General features: G+C 37.0%; 1 protein-coding gene across 1 annotated transcript in view; it reads left to right on the forward strand.

Annotated features, from left to right (window-relative positions):
• Window positions 1–20,377, forward strand: part of LOC127570344 (E3 ubiquitin-protein ligase HECW1-like) — a 315,832-nt gene that overhangs the window by 70,495 nt on the left and 224,960 nt on the right. The window contains 1 exon segment of the mRNA XM_052015802.1: window positions 9,951–10,251. Within this exon segment, the coding sequence (XP_051871762.1) occupies window positions 9,951–10,251 (301 nt within the window).

Here is a 20,377-nt window from a genome sequence, read left to right on the forward strand (position 1 = left end):
AAATTCCACTCTCTAGTGATACGTCCTTCTTTGAACAAAATTCCTCTAATAAAAATGCATGAATTACTTATAGCTGGTACCTTAATGCACTGGATATGTACCATCCAAAACTGGCCAAATTCATTGGCAGGATAAGGGAACTAATAGTGCCATACAGCATGGAAAGAGGCTTTTTGGTTGACCAAGTCAAAATCCCACCCACACTATTCCCATTTTGCTTATTGACAGCGCATTTCCATCAACTGTCCCTGGATTATACCACTCACCTTTATAATCAATTGTCTGCTATCCTGACAACAGACTCTGAAACAAACACCCTACTCCAAGCCCAGTCAGGGTAAGAGATTTCCAGGAAGACAAAGCCTTCTTGATAAAACATTCTCATTTAATATCAAAATCCTTGGCCCATGACTGCTCAAAATACAGAAGCACCCAGGAAAGTGCTGAGAAACGTGTCTCTTGTTGAAAGTATATGGAAACCAAGTGAAATGGTGGAAGGAACAAAGCACCTCCCAAGCTACCCACTCAACATCCCCCACAACCCCCCCCCACCCCCATTTAGCATCTCCTGCTCCACCTCTAGCAGTCTGCAGGTCCCAGGTCCACATTGGTCTCATCAATTACCTCAGAATCCATAGAACTGGAGTGGAAACAAGTCATTCTTGATCTGAAGGATATATGATTACTATAACATACAAGTATATATACAATTAGCATAATGTAGCTAATATAACTCAACAGAAATCACCATAATATAATTTGAAATAATAATATACAATAAAAACACAATTAACAATAACACATGTTATACATTTTTAGTGTGCAACAAAACATACAATGGCCTGCTACAGTAATAAAGCATAATAATATAGCAGTTTCCAAAGTTATAAATAGATAAAGTGATTTCACAGGTAAAGATCCTGGCTGATATTAATATTAAATAGATTTATAAAATGATTGAAGACAAGGAACCTAGGAAAAGACAATAGCAGATATATACAATGAAAAGGCTGGGTGAAGTCTTTGAGCAAATAAACACAGCAAAAGCAGATGAAAATCCTGAAAAGTTGTGAGGGATATGATTGATCAATTAGACCAGGAGTTCAAACCCAGGCTTGCACTGTGAACTGTTACTGTCACTGGTGCTTTTGTCCAAAGGTTATAAGGTCAGTCAGCATAGAGAGAGACCCAAGAGACTGCAGATGCTGGGCTCTGGAGCAAAAAGCAAGCTGCTGGAGGAAATCAGTGGGTCAGGCAGCATCTATGGAGAGAACTTTGATGATCGATGATTCAGGTTGAGATCCTGCATCAGGGCTGTCTCCTATGGCCAAGCCAATTTTTGATCAAGTTTGCCAACTTGCCCTGGATCCCATGGGCCTTAACCTTTCGAATCAATCTCCCACATGGAGCCTCATCAAAGGCTTTACTGAAGTCCATGTAAATCACATCTACTGTCCTGATACAATTTGTTACCTCTTCAAAAAAAATTCAATCAAATTAGTCAGACAAGGATTTTTTCCAGTATTTTCCCGACCACTGATATATGTTCACAGGTCTATAGTTACCAAGCTTTTTCCTGCTGCCTTTCTTGAAAAGGAGGACCATGTTTACTGTCCTCCAGTTATTTGGTATCTTATTTGTGTCCAGCAAAGGTTTAGAAGTCTCATCCAGAGCACCAGCAATTTTTTCCCTTGCCTTTTGTAGCAACGTGGGATAATTCCCATCCAGTCTTGGGGATTTATCCACCTTTGAACCCGCTAATGCATTGAGTACCTCCTCTTTCTCTATGGAGACCTGTACTAGACTTTCACCTGCCCCTTTATTGAATTCTCAAACTACAAGGTCTGCTTCCTTTATGAATACTGATGAAAAGTATTCACTTAGGACCTCATCTATACCTTCTGGCTCCACGCACAAATTACCCCTGTTGTTCCTAACAGGCCCTACTTTTTCCCTGGTTATTCTTTTGCCCTTAATATACTTACAGAACGCCTTTGGATTTACCTTAATACTGTCTGCCAGTGTTTTTTGTGACCTCTCTTTACCTTCCTAATTTCCTCCTAAGTGCTTCCCTACACTTCTCATGCTCTTGACAGGCCTCCTCTGTTGTTAATTCTCTCTACCTGTCATACATTTCCTTTCTTCTCATTAACCAACCCTCAATATCCCTCAACATCCAGAGTCCCCTATACTTGTTACCCCAGGCTTTTACCCTGACAGGAACATGTTGGCCTTGCTATTTATCCTTTGAATGCTTCCCATTGTGCAGATGCAAACTTACCTGCAAGTAGATGGTCCCAATTTACCTTTGCCAGTTCCACTCTAATGAATATGGCCTTCCCCTAATTTAAGACCTTTATTACTGGTCCATCCCTATCCTTTTCCATAACCACTTTAAAATATATGGAGTTATAGTAACTACTTCCAAAATGATTCCCCGCTAACACTCCCTCCACTTGACCAGCTTCATTCCCCAAGATAAGGTCTAGTAATGTTCCTTCCCTCATTGGTCTATCTATATACTGCATCAAAAAAGCTCTCCTGGACACACCTCAAAAATTCTGCCCTCTCTGAGCTTTCAACACTAATGCAATCCCAGTTAATATTTTTGGAAATTGAAAGCTTAATTAAAGCTTTGAGTTCATCAACTTTAGTAGTTATACTCCTTGCTTTAAAAATAGACACAATTTAGCCTTGAATTCTCTTGATGTTCTCTTACTTGCTTGTTCTGCCTACTGGACTTAATAACCATTTTTCCTCCAGCTGATTGTATCTCTCCATCTGGACAACCACTCAGAGCCCCCTGATGGAGAGATACAATCACTTTGAGGAGAAATAGTAAGTTGAAGAAGATAGAGAGTTAAATTAGATCTCAGAGAATAAAATTAAAGCTCAGATTGGTGTAAAGGATTCTATAGCACTGTTCAAAAAGAAGTTGGGTTATTATCCAGCATCCCGGCAAAGATTTATCCTTAACCAACATCATCAAATTTATATTTGTTTTTAAAGTGCAGGTTCCCCAAAAATAATGCAGAAATCAGTTAAATAACTTTAGGTTATAACCAGCTAAATGGCTCACACATTAAAGTTTATACCACCTATTGTTACCAGAATAGCTTTATTATAGTTACCCAAGGCACTTCTCCTTCTTCATTTACAGGATTCTTGTGATGCGGCAGCTGCCTGCAACAAACTTGCTGCTATATATGAACTTTTTTGAATTATTCATCCTATGTCAATCAGCTCGTTGCTAAATGAACTTTGAAACAACCTATACAGTGTCATTAAGTTAAGTTTATGAATGGTCATTGGGAGGAGATTATCTAATATATTATCTGCATAAACATTCAGAAAAATGTTCCCTCTCTCTCCAATGAAACTGTATCTGCCCGCTAAAGCAATGTTTTTATGACTTGGAGGAAACTTTTGCTGCTTTCCTTCTGGCTTTGGTCTTTTTTCTGCTAATAAGTTGAGATACAGTTGAGTTTACAGTTTAACATTCTACATAAAATTACAGTCAGCGACAAGAAGAATAAATAATGTATTAATTTGAAGTGAAGTTGGAAAGGAATCCAATAATCACTTGAAAGAATCAGACTATTTCAATCTTCCTTAAGTATCGACTAAGCCATCTTTTTTAAGTACCAGCTGACAAGCCATAGTTGGTATTTTCTGTTTTATTTAAGTAATTTTAATGTTATTTAATTTATGTCTGAGATTAATATAGTAAATATTAATTTGTAGATTGTTTTCCTAATATTGACACATGAAAACCTTTCTGTCGTAATAGTGGAAGTGCTGCTTCTGTGGCCAGCTTTGATGAGAATTATTCAATCGTTTATTTGATTTATATACAGTAGACTGTCACTGATATATCCCAGTTTTCTCTGATAATCTTTAAGATGTCTACATTTTCACACAGATCAAACTTTAAATTTAAACCTTGAGTTGGCTTTAAGCACATACATTTTTAAATCTCTTTTTGTTATCTAACATGTCGAGTATTTCATTAATAAGCTGGTGCTTTTTGCTTCTCCAATTTGCCTTCTCCTTTTCCTGATGGCTTTGAGTTTGCTGGGCTATGGTAATGTGTGCTCAATCATCTGGCATTTTGTCAAAGTGGCAATTCTTTGCACATGAATATTGAGGGTGAGTGCCAGTAGGCTATCTTACATTGGGGGACGTCACAACTGATCTTGTTTTTACTTGCACTTTTCAACAAGATTAGCAATTAGGCACAGAAGCCTTGACTAGTTACTTACCTTTCCAGCCCAAGGGTATTCTACTGTAATTCCATTGCATTGTCCAGGAGCTGCATTTGGCAAAACTAGTGTATTTAGCAACAGACTAGAGATCGAAACTGGAACTTTCCACATTTAAATGGCTATGTTTCACACTGGTCATTGAGGTTCTAATGAAGCACTTGGATTAACTATCACCATCTTTTATTTTCTGAGGTCTGTCTAAAAGAGCACAATCACATACTTGTTACAATTTGGTAAATGGTGAAGAAACAGCCTTTTGCAGCAGGGATTAGCAACATTCAGCAGGTCTTCACCCTCCCATAACTTTTTCTAGTTCATGCATATTCCTGAGAGAGCTTTCTTATCAATAATTAAAAATCTAATTTAAGTGATTAAGGTCTTCCCAATATCATCAATTTCATAGCACCTAGTATTTTGAAGTACTAATCCTTTCCTTCTGAGTTATGCAATTCTTCAAATGTTACCAAACCACACTTCAGTTTAATCTAAACACTCCACCTTATTTCCAGTGTTACTTGAACAGTGCTTCAAGAAATAATTTGCTCTGCAGAATTAACCACAATGTATTGCAGTTTCTTGATGGCCCCAAAGGACTGTCTTCATCCATTGCAGACTGCAATGTTTGCTATGACCTTTGTTATAGATTGCTGAGCAAACTTTACATTCTTTCAGTACTCCATCCTTTATCCTGATATATGGACTGCAAAATCATAAAGTATGTGAAGGTTGACTAAATAAAATTCACTGTGAGCAGTAATTTATAATACCACCCACCTCAATTCTAAATACCACCTCTTTATCAACAACCATTGCAGAAAATAAATTACTTATGTGTAAATCTTGGTTAAGTAGAAAACTAAGAGTAGGAGTAGGCCATTTCACCCTTTGAGCCTGCTCTGCCACTCAGTACAATCACGACTAATCATCAATCTCAATATCACATTCCCACTCTTTCCCCATATCCCTTGACGTCTGGATGAGTGCAGCTTCAACAACACTCAAGAAGCTTGAGACCATATAGGACATAGCAGCCCGCTTGACAGGCACCCAGTCCACAACCAGTCACTCGCTCTGCCACTGACACACAGTAGCAGCAATTTGTACCATCCACAGGATGCGCTGCAGCAATTCAAGACATTAACTTCCAAACTCATGACCTCCCCCAGCTGGAGGGACAAGGACAGGAAAAGAATGGAAACGTCACCACCTGGAGGTAGCCCTTCAAGCCATACGCAATCCTGACATGGAAACATGTCGCCATTCCTTCTCCATCACTGGGTCAAAATCCTGGAATTCCCTCCCTAACAGCATTACCCACAATGCCCACACCTCTAGGACTGCAGTGGTTCAAGAAGGCAGCTCATCACCACCTTCTTAAAGGTAAATAGGGATGGGCAATTAAATCCTGGTTCAGCCTACAGAGCCCACATCCATTGAACAATTTAAAAAATGATATGTCTCTATCTCCTTATTAAATAGGTTCAGCAACTTGACCTACACAGCCCTCTGCAGCAGTGAATTCTACAGGTCTGACACTCTCCAAGTGAAGAAACTTCTCCTTATCTCAGGACTAAATCACTTGCCCCTTGTTCTAGACATCTCAGCTAGGGGAAACATCCTCCCCACATCCACTCAGTCCAGCTCTGTCAGAATTTTATAGGTTTCAATTAGCTCCACTCTCATTCTTCTAACCTCTAGTGAATATAAACATAATCGACCCAATCATTCCTCATTTAGCAAATATCTTTATTTGCTGTGGTACAAAAATATTGTGTGTGTAATTTTTTTGTATCACCTTTGTAAAACAAAGAAGCAGTTAACAAAATGAAAATCGTCTTATTTTAACACATTTGTGAAAATCCTTTGACAACAAACATTAATCTTGACTAGATTAATCAAGAATTTAACCTATTCTAAACAGAGATTCTGAGATGAGTATCAGCAATAGTTCAAAGAACTAGTGTGCTACACAGGCTGCAGAGTGCACTGTGTACACAAAAACAAATCATGCAATCACAGATTTGGAACATCAGTGGCACATATCAAATATACTGAGGTTACATACAGTCAGCAGTGTTCATTTATTGTACATGTGAAGAATCTTCAAATGACTCATTATCCATTTTCTTTTATTTAACAGATTATATGATATCTGTGTTTAGAGTTCCGGGCACAATCCAATAATTTATCTGTCTGGTACCATGTGCACCATAGGATATCCTTTTCATGACTTTTACAACAATTAGCCAGCCAACGCTGCACTGAACACAATGCTTAATATAGAAAATCCATTCTTCTTGATAACTCTTTTGTATGAAGGTATTTCTATTAGGTTCTAGATTGGTACACAATGTTCCAAATTCTGCAATTGCATATTCTCAGTGTATTCTACAGCCTGTATTACTGATATACATTTCTGAATACCTACTCAGAATATGTTAAATTTCTGATAAATTCATTAATAAATGGCATTAAGGTTCATTTAAATGCCATATACTTCTATCAGCTAGTGAAAGTCAGTATCTGTAATAAAAGCAATCCTCCTGATCAAGAAGTCAGACCCATTATCCAAAAGAAAGTATTTCCGCATTGGTCTTGATGACATGAGCATTGACATGTCTCTTCCACTAGAGTAACCTTCTGTGTTTAGCTCCCCCCTACCGTCCCAGAATGTACATTGCCATAACTAAAACTTGGGAGTGATGTGATAAACAAAAATTCCTTCCAATCTAAAAGACAAAGTAAAAAAAAGCGACACCTTATGATTTAAATCTAATCTAATTTCTGTTACACCATTAAATCTTCTTGTACTGCAGATGAGGCCTAAACATGAATGCTTAAACTTCAGCTACATTACAGAAAATGATATTTTCAACACATATTTGTGAATTGAGCAATTTTTTGAACAATATTACATGTATTAATTTTAATTTGTTGCAATTATTCATTTAGCTAACAGAAACAATATGCAATAATCAGAATAATTTGGTCAGTGCATCTCTGATTAAAGCCATATATTTTTAAGGTTCATCTGTTGCAACAGCATCTTACCTCCAGAAAATATAAAGTAAAAATAGATGATAGCTATTAAGTATTTTTCTACTTTTCATATTATTCAAATTGTAGTTCAAGATTCATTTAAAAGCCAGAGTGGAGAAAACCAAGCTAATATCTCACTCCATGCCTGAGTCAACAGACAGCCTGTTTAAAAAAATATCATTGAGTTTGAGGATTGATAGTTCTGGAGGCTGAAGCAATTTTTTCACTTAGGTTATCCAAAACCAGTGTCAGATGCACCCACATCAAGTATAGCCAGGATAAGGGACATAATAAAGCCCCTCAAATAAACACTGAGTGAATGTACTGGCTAGGTGCCAAATTATCGCTAGTTTTATACTGTAGATTCATACCTGCTATTTTCATTATTTAAAGGTATTTAATTAAAACTACTCAAACTCATCTCAAGTTGTAACAGCTGACAGGCAGAGAGACCTTCATTCCATTAGCTTGAACAGGATGGGCACCTGAATTCCAAAGATGCAAGGGCAGTGTTGTAATCCACTGCACCACTTGGAGAAGTCACTCTGTGGCTACTTTCCTATACAGATCCAACATGCACACATACACATACATGTACTCAGATACACACACACACACACACACACACACACACACACACACACACACACACACACACACAATGATAAAACACTGATTTTACAATGTGTATAAGTGCCCTACTTACCTCTCTCCCTGCTGATTGTATTGGCAGGACTCAGAGTTCTGTTGTGTGAGTCGAGTTCATCAACCTGTGGCCTCAAGGTTCTGTTCCACAGTGGAACTTTCGCACCATCAGGGAGTGAGGTAAGAATGGAGCCTCTGAGCAAAGCTTAGAAACTTATACAAAACAAAAATGTAGATGGCAAATGATAGAAAATATATAGAAGAAAGTAATAAGAGAACAGAAATTTTATTTTAAAGCAGTCATTCATTCAACAACACAGACCCCATTATATATTCAGAACCATGCAAAGTGAGATTGGTAAACTAAGGTTGTTTCACTGAATGTTTTGCCCAGTGAGATAGCTTCTTCAAGGCTATTTGGACTGGATAGTGTCATTCTGGACTAACTAATTTACCATTTAATTTGTTACGTGGTAGCTTGCCTCATAAATACTAGAATGTTGCATTCTGAGAAAATGTTACATTTTACATTTCCTGCAGAAAGTTTTTGTTGTTTTCTTTATCTACATTCATATCTTTAATTCTTTTTTGCAATTTTGTTTCATGTTTTTGATTTCTTTATTGTTTTAAATTCAAATTAATGTTGGGGAAGATATTTCTTTCACTTATCTGTGGATATACTGTTAGAAAGATTTGAAGGCCAGAATCAGAAGTAGTAAGATATTGGACTAGATTTCAAAGATTTGATGTAAATCACAAAGCATGATTAAGTGTGTTTGGTTTCATGATTTGTTTTCACTTTTATATACCATTAAGGAATAGAGTTTGGCACATTTCAGGACTGACGGCTGAGATCCATTGAAACTATAAATCTATATGTACCTTTTGCTGTATCTGAGTCCATGACAACTTGCTTACACAAAATTAAAATTGGCATAAGAGTTTAAGGCATATGCTCATGGACGGCTCTTTAGTCCAACTAACATCAAATGCCTAGCTGTCACTTGAAAGAAACTCATCAGTAGTCCATTATCATGCCCCTAGGCATCAGGAGCTATTTCTGCCATTAAAACTGCCACAGAAACAGCAAAATGCCAGCATGAATTTACAGCATGCAATTATTTTTCAGCAGTCTTTATGAAATGGGCCAGTTGTTAATCTGTCACAAAGTCCAATCAGCATTGATCTTAATCGGTTATCTGTGTGAGCTAACCCATCTTTTGAGAGCCATTTTGGAAGAAAATGTGATGGAAAATAATGAACAATTTATGAAATGTTCTTACAATTCAATGACATCAATTTCTTATTTATGTAATAACTTGCAAAAGTTTAAGAGAAATATATGATCAACATACAATCGACAACTAATCTTGAAGCCAAGAGTCTCTTCTTAGATGTGGGATTTTACTTTAAAGCTAATAGTTTTCAAAAATGTATATGCAAGTTTATTTACCATTTCTGTCCAAGGTGATATAATTTTAACCAGTTAGCATTGGAATGCAATTCCTATAATAATAAAGACGTAAGGGTATATGATAACATGAATTTCTCTAACATGTTGAAGGATTTTGGCAGATAAATTTGCATTTCTTTTCCAAGTGAAACAAAACTTTGTAAGCACAAAGCCAGGAGGAATGTGCATATTTTAACATACGAAGTACAAAAGTTTGAAAATATTCTAACTCTTTGCCTTCCTCGAATAACCTAGGGTACCATTATTAATTTGAAGGTATGTCTTTAGTGAGAAGAAATGCTTAAAGCAGCATGCTACCTAATTCCATTATATCTCATGAATGTTGCACTTCCATTCATTTTATAAAGAAGAATTATTAACAAATTATAATACATAGCCCTGACCATGGAAACTATAATAACTTTGAAGAATATGCTTCATAAATACTATCGTCATTCATTTATTCAACCACAAACTTAATTATTGTGCATGGTAAGTTAGCACCAAAAATCTGACATGGAATTAACAATCTTTTTATATTATTTCAGAACTTGTACCAGAATAGGTTTCTGGGTTTGGCAGCCATGGCATCGCCTTCCCGAAACTCTCAAAGCCGACGGCGATGCAAAGATCCCCTCAGATACAGCTACAACCCTGAGCAATTCCGCAACCTGGCTGTCACCATTCCGCGTGCAAACAGTGACACAAACCTGGTGAATTCAGGTAGTCGTTCCACCCTGATGGTCAGCAGCTCCCGTTACACCATCGGCCAGTCACAGGACCTCATCATTTGTTGGGACATTAAGGAAGAGGTAGACGCTGGGGATTGGATTGGCATGTATCTCGTAGGTAAGGCTGATTTTTTTAAATCATTAATTAAGTACCTGGAGGATTTGTTTATGAGTATGTGCAGACAGTTATTGATCCTTTGTTTTCATATTTTCATTTTATGTAAGATTTCCAAATATCTTGCAATAACATTATATCATTAAATTGCAAAGGCAAGTGGTACTGAGGTGAATAATTAGCTGAGATCTTATTAAATGGCAGAGCAAGAGACAAGAGCCAAATGCCAAACCTGCTTCTGTTTCTTATGTTCATGAATAGATGATGAACTAACTTGAAAACGATAAAGATCACTTATTCCAAGCATGTCTTTGCTAGCTTTCCAATTAACTTGCATATTTCATAAAAGTATTAAATATTATGTGACATTGTATTGCTCAAAGAACACTGATAATTTTTTTTTGAAGAATAATGTATTCTGTCTTAGAAATTGATGCCATGAATTTCCAAGTTTTCCTAAATGCCTGCCAGTCAGTGGAAACCTGGGAGGAATGGAGGAATGATATGTGTGGTCACCAAGAATGAACATAACTTAAATTTCCTAGCAGTATGACTGTGTCACTAACACTGCCAATTTAATACATTTATATTGACTGCATTGGTCTCTTTCTTACACTGAGCTTCCACTGAAATTAAGGCAGGAGATTAGGGAATCCCTTGCAGAAACTCTAATCTTGATTGTTTCTCTTGACTTTAAAACCTCTTGCTTTCTTCCACTATTTAAGTTTATAACCCATCACTGTCATCCACCATTCAACAGTATAAGAAAGCCAATGTTATTTACTTTTCAACAATTGTATTTCTTCATTCGATGCCAACCATATGTTATCTAGAAGTAGAATATACCTTGTAACTTCCACATTACTGTGCCTGAATCACAATTATTTAAATGTAGGTCCTATATTCGATGCTTTCTGGATTCTGCATGATAGCATTGTAATAATCTTAAAATCACAGTACTGAACTGGTAAGTTTCTATTTATCAGTTACACCTATTGTATTGAATTGTGAGTTGATCTGAAAAGGCCATTGGTCTGAATTGAATTTTTCCAGGCTAACATTTTCTTGCCCCTTTCAGGAAAAATGCCATTGTTCAGTCGAAACACCTTAATAGTCTTAATAATAATAAAGATAAAGCCTGTGATTTTTATCTTCATGATTATCAGTCAAAGCTAAGTGATCTGATAAGCAATATGAGTCTGACCTTGCAAGATAAAATGAAGCTAGGATTACACACTGGCCTTTGTTCATTGTGAATAACCATTTTTGAAGACATTTAAATTTGGGTGCAATCTTAATTCAAAACTGTTCACCAAACAGTTTCCATGCTGTACATCTCTGTGACTCTAAAACACCTGGCCATTTCAGTTCCTATTAATTAAATCTCTTGAAATGATTATCACTCATTGCTGACCTTGAAGAAAGTTCCCCAAAAGCGATCTAGAGATCTCTGTGAAGAGAACATTCCCCTTCTTCAATACCTGCTACTGTCAGGCATCTGTTCAAAGGGAAGAAAAAGAAGCCAGCAACTGAGATATCAACAAATTGACTTAGCAGCCAACCACATTAAGGAATTTGCACAAACATCATACCAGGACCAAAAACTAATTTATAATTAACTCATTACTCATTATACAATGTGCTGATTAAGATTGGAATATTCACAGTTTATTAAGGTTGAAGCTGAAAAAGCATAAGGACCTGTCCAGATGAAGGGTCTCAACCCAAAATGTTGACTGTCCATGTTCCTCCACAAATGCTGCCTGACCCACTGAGTTCCTCAGTTTCTTGTTTGTTGCTCCAGATTCCAGTATCTGCAGTCTCTTGTGTCTCTGAAAAAGCATAAACTTTTTAAAAATCAAACTACTACTTTCATTTTAAAATTTCCTTATACTTTGAAAAATTATCTGAGGGAATTACAATACACATACATGAACTAGTTTTAAAGCCAGGTTGTTTGACGAGCAGTAATATGACCTTAAAAGATTTTCAGAGATCTTACAGTATGACTAATTACATAGTAACTTAAATTTACTTAACTTCAAATGATGCCTTTTGATTTTAGTCAAGATCATTGCAGAGCAGCCTATCGAGAGGTCCTCAATCAGTGACACTAACTTCTGGATTTTTGTCTGTTTAATGGTGTAATAATGGCAGACTCCTTCATAACTAATACAAAACCTGAGCCTTTATTTCTGCTTGTTTCTGTTACTCGTGCTCCATTTTTTTGGATCATTAACATCTAAATTCAAATCTCTTGCAACTTGCGTATTATCTCTGGACTGAAACTCTAATGAAATATGGAGGGTATATTGTTTGTATCCGTTCAGAATGTTAAAAGGATGCTCCATCTCTCTGTTCTGATAGTTCAGGTGGGTGTTAGAATCAAAGGGGATGTATTTAAACTGGACAGCTGCAGCATGGTTAATTAAGAGCCACTTGAAGATTGTGGGTGGGGAGTTGAGTTGGGGGAGGAATGGTTCTTACGTGCTTTGGATAACAATGAGCATATCTACTTCAATATTGTTTCAGTCACAGTTTCTGATCAGATAGGTAAAGGGAATACATTTAGATTTTCAGGAAGTGTTCAACAAAGTGTCTTTTAAAATTTTACATCTCCTTCTCATCCCCTACAACTGCACTCTCTACTCCATTCTTAACTCTGAAGAAATATTAGGACCATCGTTATCCTTTGTGCAGTAAATGTCTGTGGTTTAGGAGATCCTGGGTTACATTCTTTCTGAATAGGCAATTAACTAACAATAAAACAAACAGCTTAATTGATCATTCATCACATTGCTCCCTGTGGAATTTTGCTTCACAAATACTGCAGTGGGCTTAAGTTGAAATCCTATTTGTCTGTGAACTTCTTGAGGATCTGCAGGAGCCCAGCATAGCTGCTGGTGTGGTCTGGCTCTGACCCGAGGTTTAATTACAAAGGTTCTGGCTAGTTCATGATGGAGAGCAGCACTATCCAATTTCTCTTTCACATTTTCAAAAAAAAACCGTAGGATCATTGATTAGAAGATATCTTCAGGACAAAATGCCCAAAGTAGAGACCAAATGATGTTTTCTAGATGGTAGAATTTAAATTATGCTTATTTTTATCATTTGTTGAAAAATAATTTGTTCCTTAAAAGAAATTAACATGAAATTATGTTAAGTAAAGATTAATATTCCAGTACTCAATAAAGAAGTGAATATCATAATATGATAGATTAGATACAGCACAGAAGGAGGCCATTTGGCCTATTGTGTATGCACTGGCTCCCTACCAGAGAAACTTTCTAGTTCCATCCACTTGATCTTTCTCTGTAACCTTGCAAATTTACCTCCACTATATATTTATCCAATTCCCTCTTGAAGGTCACAATGGACCAATGGAATCTGTCTCCACCACATTTTCCTCATGTCACTCTTAATTCCTTTTTCCATTTATTTTATACCTGACAGCTCTAGTCCTTGACCCCTTCACCAACGGGAACAGTTTCTCACTATCAATCTGTCCAGACCCCTCATTATTCAATATACTTCAATCAAATCTCCCCTCAGCCTTCTCCAAATAAAACAGTTCCAGCCTCTCTAGCCTACCATGTCACCATAGTCCCTCATGCTAGATCATATACATATATGTCTTTTCTACTGCCTTCATCTACTTCCAATAATGTGGCAAACAGAATTGACCACAATACTCTGGGTAAGGCTGGACTAGTATTTTATAAAGGTTCAGCATAACCTCCCTGATTTTATGCTCACTGTAAAAATCCAAAATTATGTATGCCTATTTAACTATTTTTTCAGCCTGCCCTGCCACTTCCGATAATTTGTGCACAAGGTCCCTGCACCCCTTTTAGAACAGTATTCTGTATGGCCTATCTTCATTCTTTCTACCAAATGTCATCACCTCACATTTCTCTGCATTGTTCACCTCCCATGTATCTGCTAATTCCAGCAGCCTGTTCAAATCTTGCTTCAATCTATCACCATCTTATTCGCAGTTCGTAATACTGCCAAGTTCTGTGTCATCTGCAAATTTAGAGATCGCAGCTTGCGTCCCCAAGTTTAGGTCATTAATATAAAACAAAAAAAGGCAAAGGGTCTTAACACCAATCCCAGGGGACTGCCAACGTACACTTTCCTTCAGTCAGGAAAAACAACCATTCACCACGACTGTCTGCTGTCCATTAATTAGTCAGCTTGATGTCCATGCCATTTGCTTCAACTTTGCTGCGAAGTCTGTTATATGGCAAGGTATCTAAAATCTTCTGGAAGTCCACGTACACCACATCGACTGCATTACCTTCATCAACTCTGTTGTTGGCTCATCAAAAAATTCCATCTAATTAATTAAACTTGATTTTCCCTTAACAAATTAGTGTTGGCTTGCCTTAATTAATCCATTTTTCTCCAGGTGACAATTCATCTTGTTCCAGATCTGTGTGTCCAAAAGTTTTAACACTACCAAGGTTAAACTGATTGGCTTGGTTGTTGCTGGCTTACGCTTATACCCCTTTTGAACACAGGACTGATATTTGCTTCTCTCCAATCCTCTGACACAACCCCCATATCCAAAGATCATTGTTGGATTATAATCAGTGCACCTGCGATGTCCTCCTATGCTTTGCTCAGAATCCTAGGATGTATCCCATCTGGTCTTGGTGACTTACCCACTTTAAGTTCAGCCATCCTCTAATTCCATTGTGCTTTCAATTTTTAATGGATACAATATCCCAACTATCTCCTTCTTCACTACTGTTTTGGAAATACCCTCTTCACTGGTGAAGTCAGAGACAAAGTATTCATTTAGTACCTTAACAGTGCCCTCAGCGTCCATGCACAAGTTTCCATTTTTGCCCTTAATGAGCCTGACTTCTCCATGCACTACCCTTTCTATATTATTATGTTTATAAAACACTTCAGGATTCCAATTTCTGTTGGTTGCTCACCTTGCCTCCAATACACTCTTTGCCTCTCTTATGTTAATTTTAATCTCCTCTATGATTTTTTTAAAATCAGTCTGATTCTCGCTCATACTTACAACCAGACACTTGTCATGTGCAGCCTTTTTTAGCTATATCTTCTCCTGCATATCTTTTCATCACCTTGAATTTGGTCCATCTTCCTTTGCCCCTCATAAGAATGTGCCTCAACTGTACCTGAATCATCCTTTCTTTAATGGCACTCCATTGTTCTGGTATACCTTTGCCTGTCAACTTTTGGTTCTAATTTACCTGGGCCAGATCCACTCTCATCCCATTGAAATTGGCCTTCCTGCAATTAATTATTTTTTACTTTAGATTAATACGTTAAGCTAAAACATTTAATGTGAGGATATTAAAAGCTTAAGCATTAATTGTCACGCATAGATTAGTTATGATTAAGACCAATGTTAAACTCAAAATACTGAAGAATGTTCTCTTTTCAAATATATTAGCTGAGGTTAAGACTGAAGAAAGTTATGCAGGTAAAAGATTAATTCTTGGAACTAGTATTTTGAAGTGCTGTGTACATTGACAAGATAAGTATAAAACATTTTCCTTGGATTGGCCATGATCTTGCACTGAACAGCAATAAAGGTACATTGAGCTGGGCCGTGTGAGTGTTAACACAGAATAATTAAATGCACAAGGAATAAAACTGTTCCAGATTTCCTTTTATGCTGCATTGCCAACTGTTACTTTTTCAAAAGCTAAACACAACACATTGTTGATACTGAAGAATTTAAATTACTGTCAGTGAGAGGAAACAAATTGTACTTCTGTTTACCTTATACAAGCTATTGCCTTTCAAAGCAACACCAGAAATTATTTTAAGAAAAAGTGATTTTGAGCATGTTTTATATTTTTTGAAAATATATTGTAAATTTTGTTTCCTCTTTTGTCACCTCTGCAAAATATTAATTTCATTTATTGGCCAGGATACTAAAAATAATCCCCTGCTATTCTTCAAAATAGTGACATTAGATAATTTACATTCACCTGAGAGGAGTTAAGTGCTCAATTTAGAGCCACTAAGAATCAATGAAGGATAGGAAAATATACAAACCTTCCACCATTTTCAGTGTGTTGCACTGACCACATGGACCTAAGGACGCAGACAAGTGGTGCTAATAGATTATTCTCTTCATTATTTTAATGCTATCCACTTCCCTCTTCCTTGTACCTGGGGACATGAATACATGCACATAATGTAAACGAAGAAGTGGACAGAGATGGGAGAAGAGATAATCAGCTTTTAAAAGAGCAGTATACAGAGGAACCAAACTGAAAAAAAAATTCTGGCATTAAAAGCACCTGACTCAAGAAATATCTTGTAATTTTAAATATTAGTTATCAGGAAAATAATATTACGTTTTTTGTTTGAATAAAACTAACATCAGATTAACTTAATCAGAGTACTTCTCTGTTTTTATCGTAGAGAAAGACATGAAAACTTCAGACATTGAGATAGTTAATGGGGAGGTCTTGGGGATAGTCTGCATTACAGCAGAGGAGGAGTTCAAAGTCTTAAAACGTATGAAAGTAGATAAATCTCCAGGGCCTGATCAGGTATATCAAGAACACTGTAGGAAACTGGAGAAGAAATTGCGGGAGTCATGGCTGTGATGTACACATCATCATTAGCGATGGGTGAAGTGCCGGAAGGCTGGAGGATAGCTGATGTTGTGCCTTTATTTAAGGAAAAACCTGGGAACTATAGACCAGTAAGCCTAACATCTGTGGTAGGTAAGTTACTGGAGGGGATTCTGAGGGATAAGACATACAAACATTTGGAAAGACGGGTTGATTAGAGACTGTCAGATGGCTTTGTGTGTGAGAGATCATGTCTCACAAATTAGATTAAGATTTTGAAGAAGTAACCAAGAAGGTCAATAACGGCAGAACAGTAGATGTGGTCTGTATGGACTTCAGTAAGGCCTTTGATAAGGTTCCACGTGGTAGACTGCTAAGGAAAGTTAGATCACATGGGATCCAGGGAGAGCTCGCTAACTGCATACAGAATTAGCTTGATGGTAGGAAGCAGAGGGTGATGGTGGAAGTTTGTTTTTCGGACTGGAGGCCCATAACTAGTGATGTTCCCCAGGGCTCAGTGCTAGGCCCATTGCTACTTGTTATCTATATCAATGACTTGGAAGAGAATGTACAAGGCATGGTTAATAAGTTTGCAGATAATATTAAAATAGATGGTGTCATTGAGCGTGAAAATGGTTATCAGGATTTATAGAGGGATCTTGATCAGCTGGCTAAGTGGGCCGAGGAATGGCAAATGGAGTTTAATTCAGATAAGTGTGAGGTGTTGCATTTTGGGAAGACAAATCAGGGTAGGGCATTCACAGTGAATGGTAGGGCCCTGGGGAGTGTTGTAGTACAGCGAGACCTGGGAGTACAAGTATATGGTTCCCTGAGAGTGGCATCACAGGTAGACAGGGTGATGATGAAGGCTTTTGGCTTGCTGGCCTTCATCAATCAGGGCATTGTGTATAGAGATTGGGATGTTATGTTGCAGTTGTACAAGACATTGGTGAGGCCACATTTGGAATATTGTGTTCAGCTTTGGTTACCCTGCTATAGGAAAGAATGCAGAGGAGATTTACGAGCATGTTTTGGAGGCTTGAGGGACTGAGTTATGGAGAGAGGTTGAGCAGGCTGGGACTTTTTTCATTGGACCATAGGAGAATGAGGAGTGATCTTTTAAAGGTGTATAAAATTATGAGCGGCATAGATAGGGTAAATGCACACAGTCTGTTTCCCAGGGTTGGGGAATCAAGAACTAGAGGACATGAGTTTAAGGTGGGAGGGGAGAGATTTAATAAGAACCTGAGAGGCAATATTTTCACCCAGGGAGTGGTCAGTATATGGAATGAACTGCCAGAAGAAGTGGTTGAGGTAGATACATTAACAACATTTAGAAGGTACTTGCACAGGTACATGGATAGGAATGTTTTAGAGGGATATGGGGCAAATGGGACTAGCTTAGATGGGAATCTTGGTTGGCATGGATCAGTTGGGCTAATGGACCTGTTTCTGTGTTGTATGACTCTATGACTAAGTAAAGGAATGAGTCTTAATTTAAACAAAAAAACTACAGATGCTATAGGTTTGAGAAATGGACAGAAAATGCTGGAACTATGGGGAGAGAAACTCTTTTCAGGTCAATGGTCTTTTATTTGTACTTAGTTTGTTTTATTTTCTTTTCTCTGGAGAGCTGCAAATGTTCTTAATTCCAGTGTTCAGCAAGGCAGACTTAATGTCTGTAGCAAGTGAAATGTGCCAGTCTAGATTATCGGGTAGTTGTAGGTCAATGATGTTCCCTGTTAAATGAGACTGCAAAGAGTTTAAAAAAAACTTCCCTTTGCGTGAATTTCCTATCAGTTTTTCCCATATGAAATTCTGTCCTTATTCTAAATAGCTTGCCACACTGATCGCATCTTCACACAAGAACATAAAGATATAGAAGCAGAATTGACCATTTTGTCTATTGCACCAGTTCTGCCTCAGTAAGAGGCTGATCTTTTACCTCAGTGTCATTTTCCTGCACTAATCCTATATCCTTTGATCCTCTGGTGCATTGGAGCCAATGAATAACTTATTAAATATAGTCAATGTTGTAGCTTCACTATGGTGGTTTCCACTATAAAACTGGATATAGACATACATTATAGAAATATAAAAATAAGGACAAAATGTGTAATTTTAAAATGGGGACTGAATTATATCTGCAAGTATTAATCCAACTATATCCAGCCTGATAGCTAAAGGTTACATTTAGGCCTAAATTCACATATGCAATACCACATAAATTACATTGTATTAAAAATTTCATGTGCATTTTTGGTCACACTTTTGTGTCATTATCTCATGTAAATGAATAGATCTAAGTGCCCCCCTTGCAATTTTGTATTGTCAGCTTTCACCATCATAATTTCTTCACAAACCAATTGTGTCAGTCAAAATATCAAAACTATCAAAATAAGTCTGTGCCATTTTTCTCAATAACTGAGATATGTAATATCCAAAATAATATTTAGGCAAAATTAATAACTACATTTATTACAGTAATATCAAATGAAATGTTTCCATTTCCAGTTATAAATTACTTACTCTGGTTCAGAAATATGCAGAATGGTGCCATAAATTTCATTGTGCTTTTATCCAGAGATCATTTTGATTCATGATAGTTGATTAGTTGTTTTTATGTATTTTTATTAATTCCCTTCTGATAGGTTTCTAGCTAAGATGTTTGCATTTCATTGGGCCATTGTTTCCTCCTTGGTTGTGATTTATTTTTTCTGTCAAGAATGCACAACAGTCTGTGTATCAGAAATCTGCATTCATATAAATATAATACAAAATATATAAAGAGCATATCAGATATTATGATTTATAGCTGAAATAAATGTTAGAAATATACTATGCTTTCATTGATTGTATAGCTAACCATCATATCTTGATATTCCTATTTATGTTCTTATTCTTCTTTTACATTGTGCAGTTGGTATTATAAATTAAAATGCATTCATCAGTTATGCAACTTAGAATATTTTCATGCCTATAGTCAAGGTTTTAAATAACTTAAGCATGCATAAAACATTCATTACTTGTAGCTGATGTCGCTAAAAAATATTCCAACGGTCAAGAGCTTTGGCTTGATCAAACAAAATGCATGGAATCTCAACCAAAGTGTGACAGGTATGTTTTATTGCTGGAAAACCATGGGCAGGTCTCTTCAATGAGCTGTGCTTAATGGGGACTGTCTTACCTGACTGAAGAAAAACGTGAAAATTTTAGAACATGATTAAGTCGTTTATTAATGGCTTTACGTATTCTGAGCTTTGTCCCAGGAAAGGATAATCAGGCAGACAGAGGGAAAGATTGAAGGATATGCTCAAAATCCTTTGAAAAAATGCAGCATTCCCTTTGACTCTTGGGAATCCCTGGCATATGACCATTCAGGCATATGACCATTCAGACTGAAGGAGCATATGGGATGGTACTGAAAACTTTGAATCCATGCATTAGGAACACACAGAAATCCTGCACAAAATGCAGAAGGACTGCATAATCTCACCAAGTACCCACTGCCAAACCATCAGGTATCTCTTGCCCCATCTGTGGAAGAGACTGTGGTT

The sequence above is a fragment of the Pristis pectinata genome, chromosome 5 (assembly GCF_009764475.1).
Source record: "Pristis pectinata isolate sPriPec2 chromosome 5, sPriPec2.1.pri, whole genome shotgun sequence".
NCBI classification, from domain to species: Eukaryota; Metazoa; Chordata; class Chondrichthyes; order Rhinopristiformes; family Pristidae; genus Pristis; species Pristis pectinata.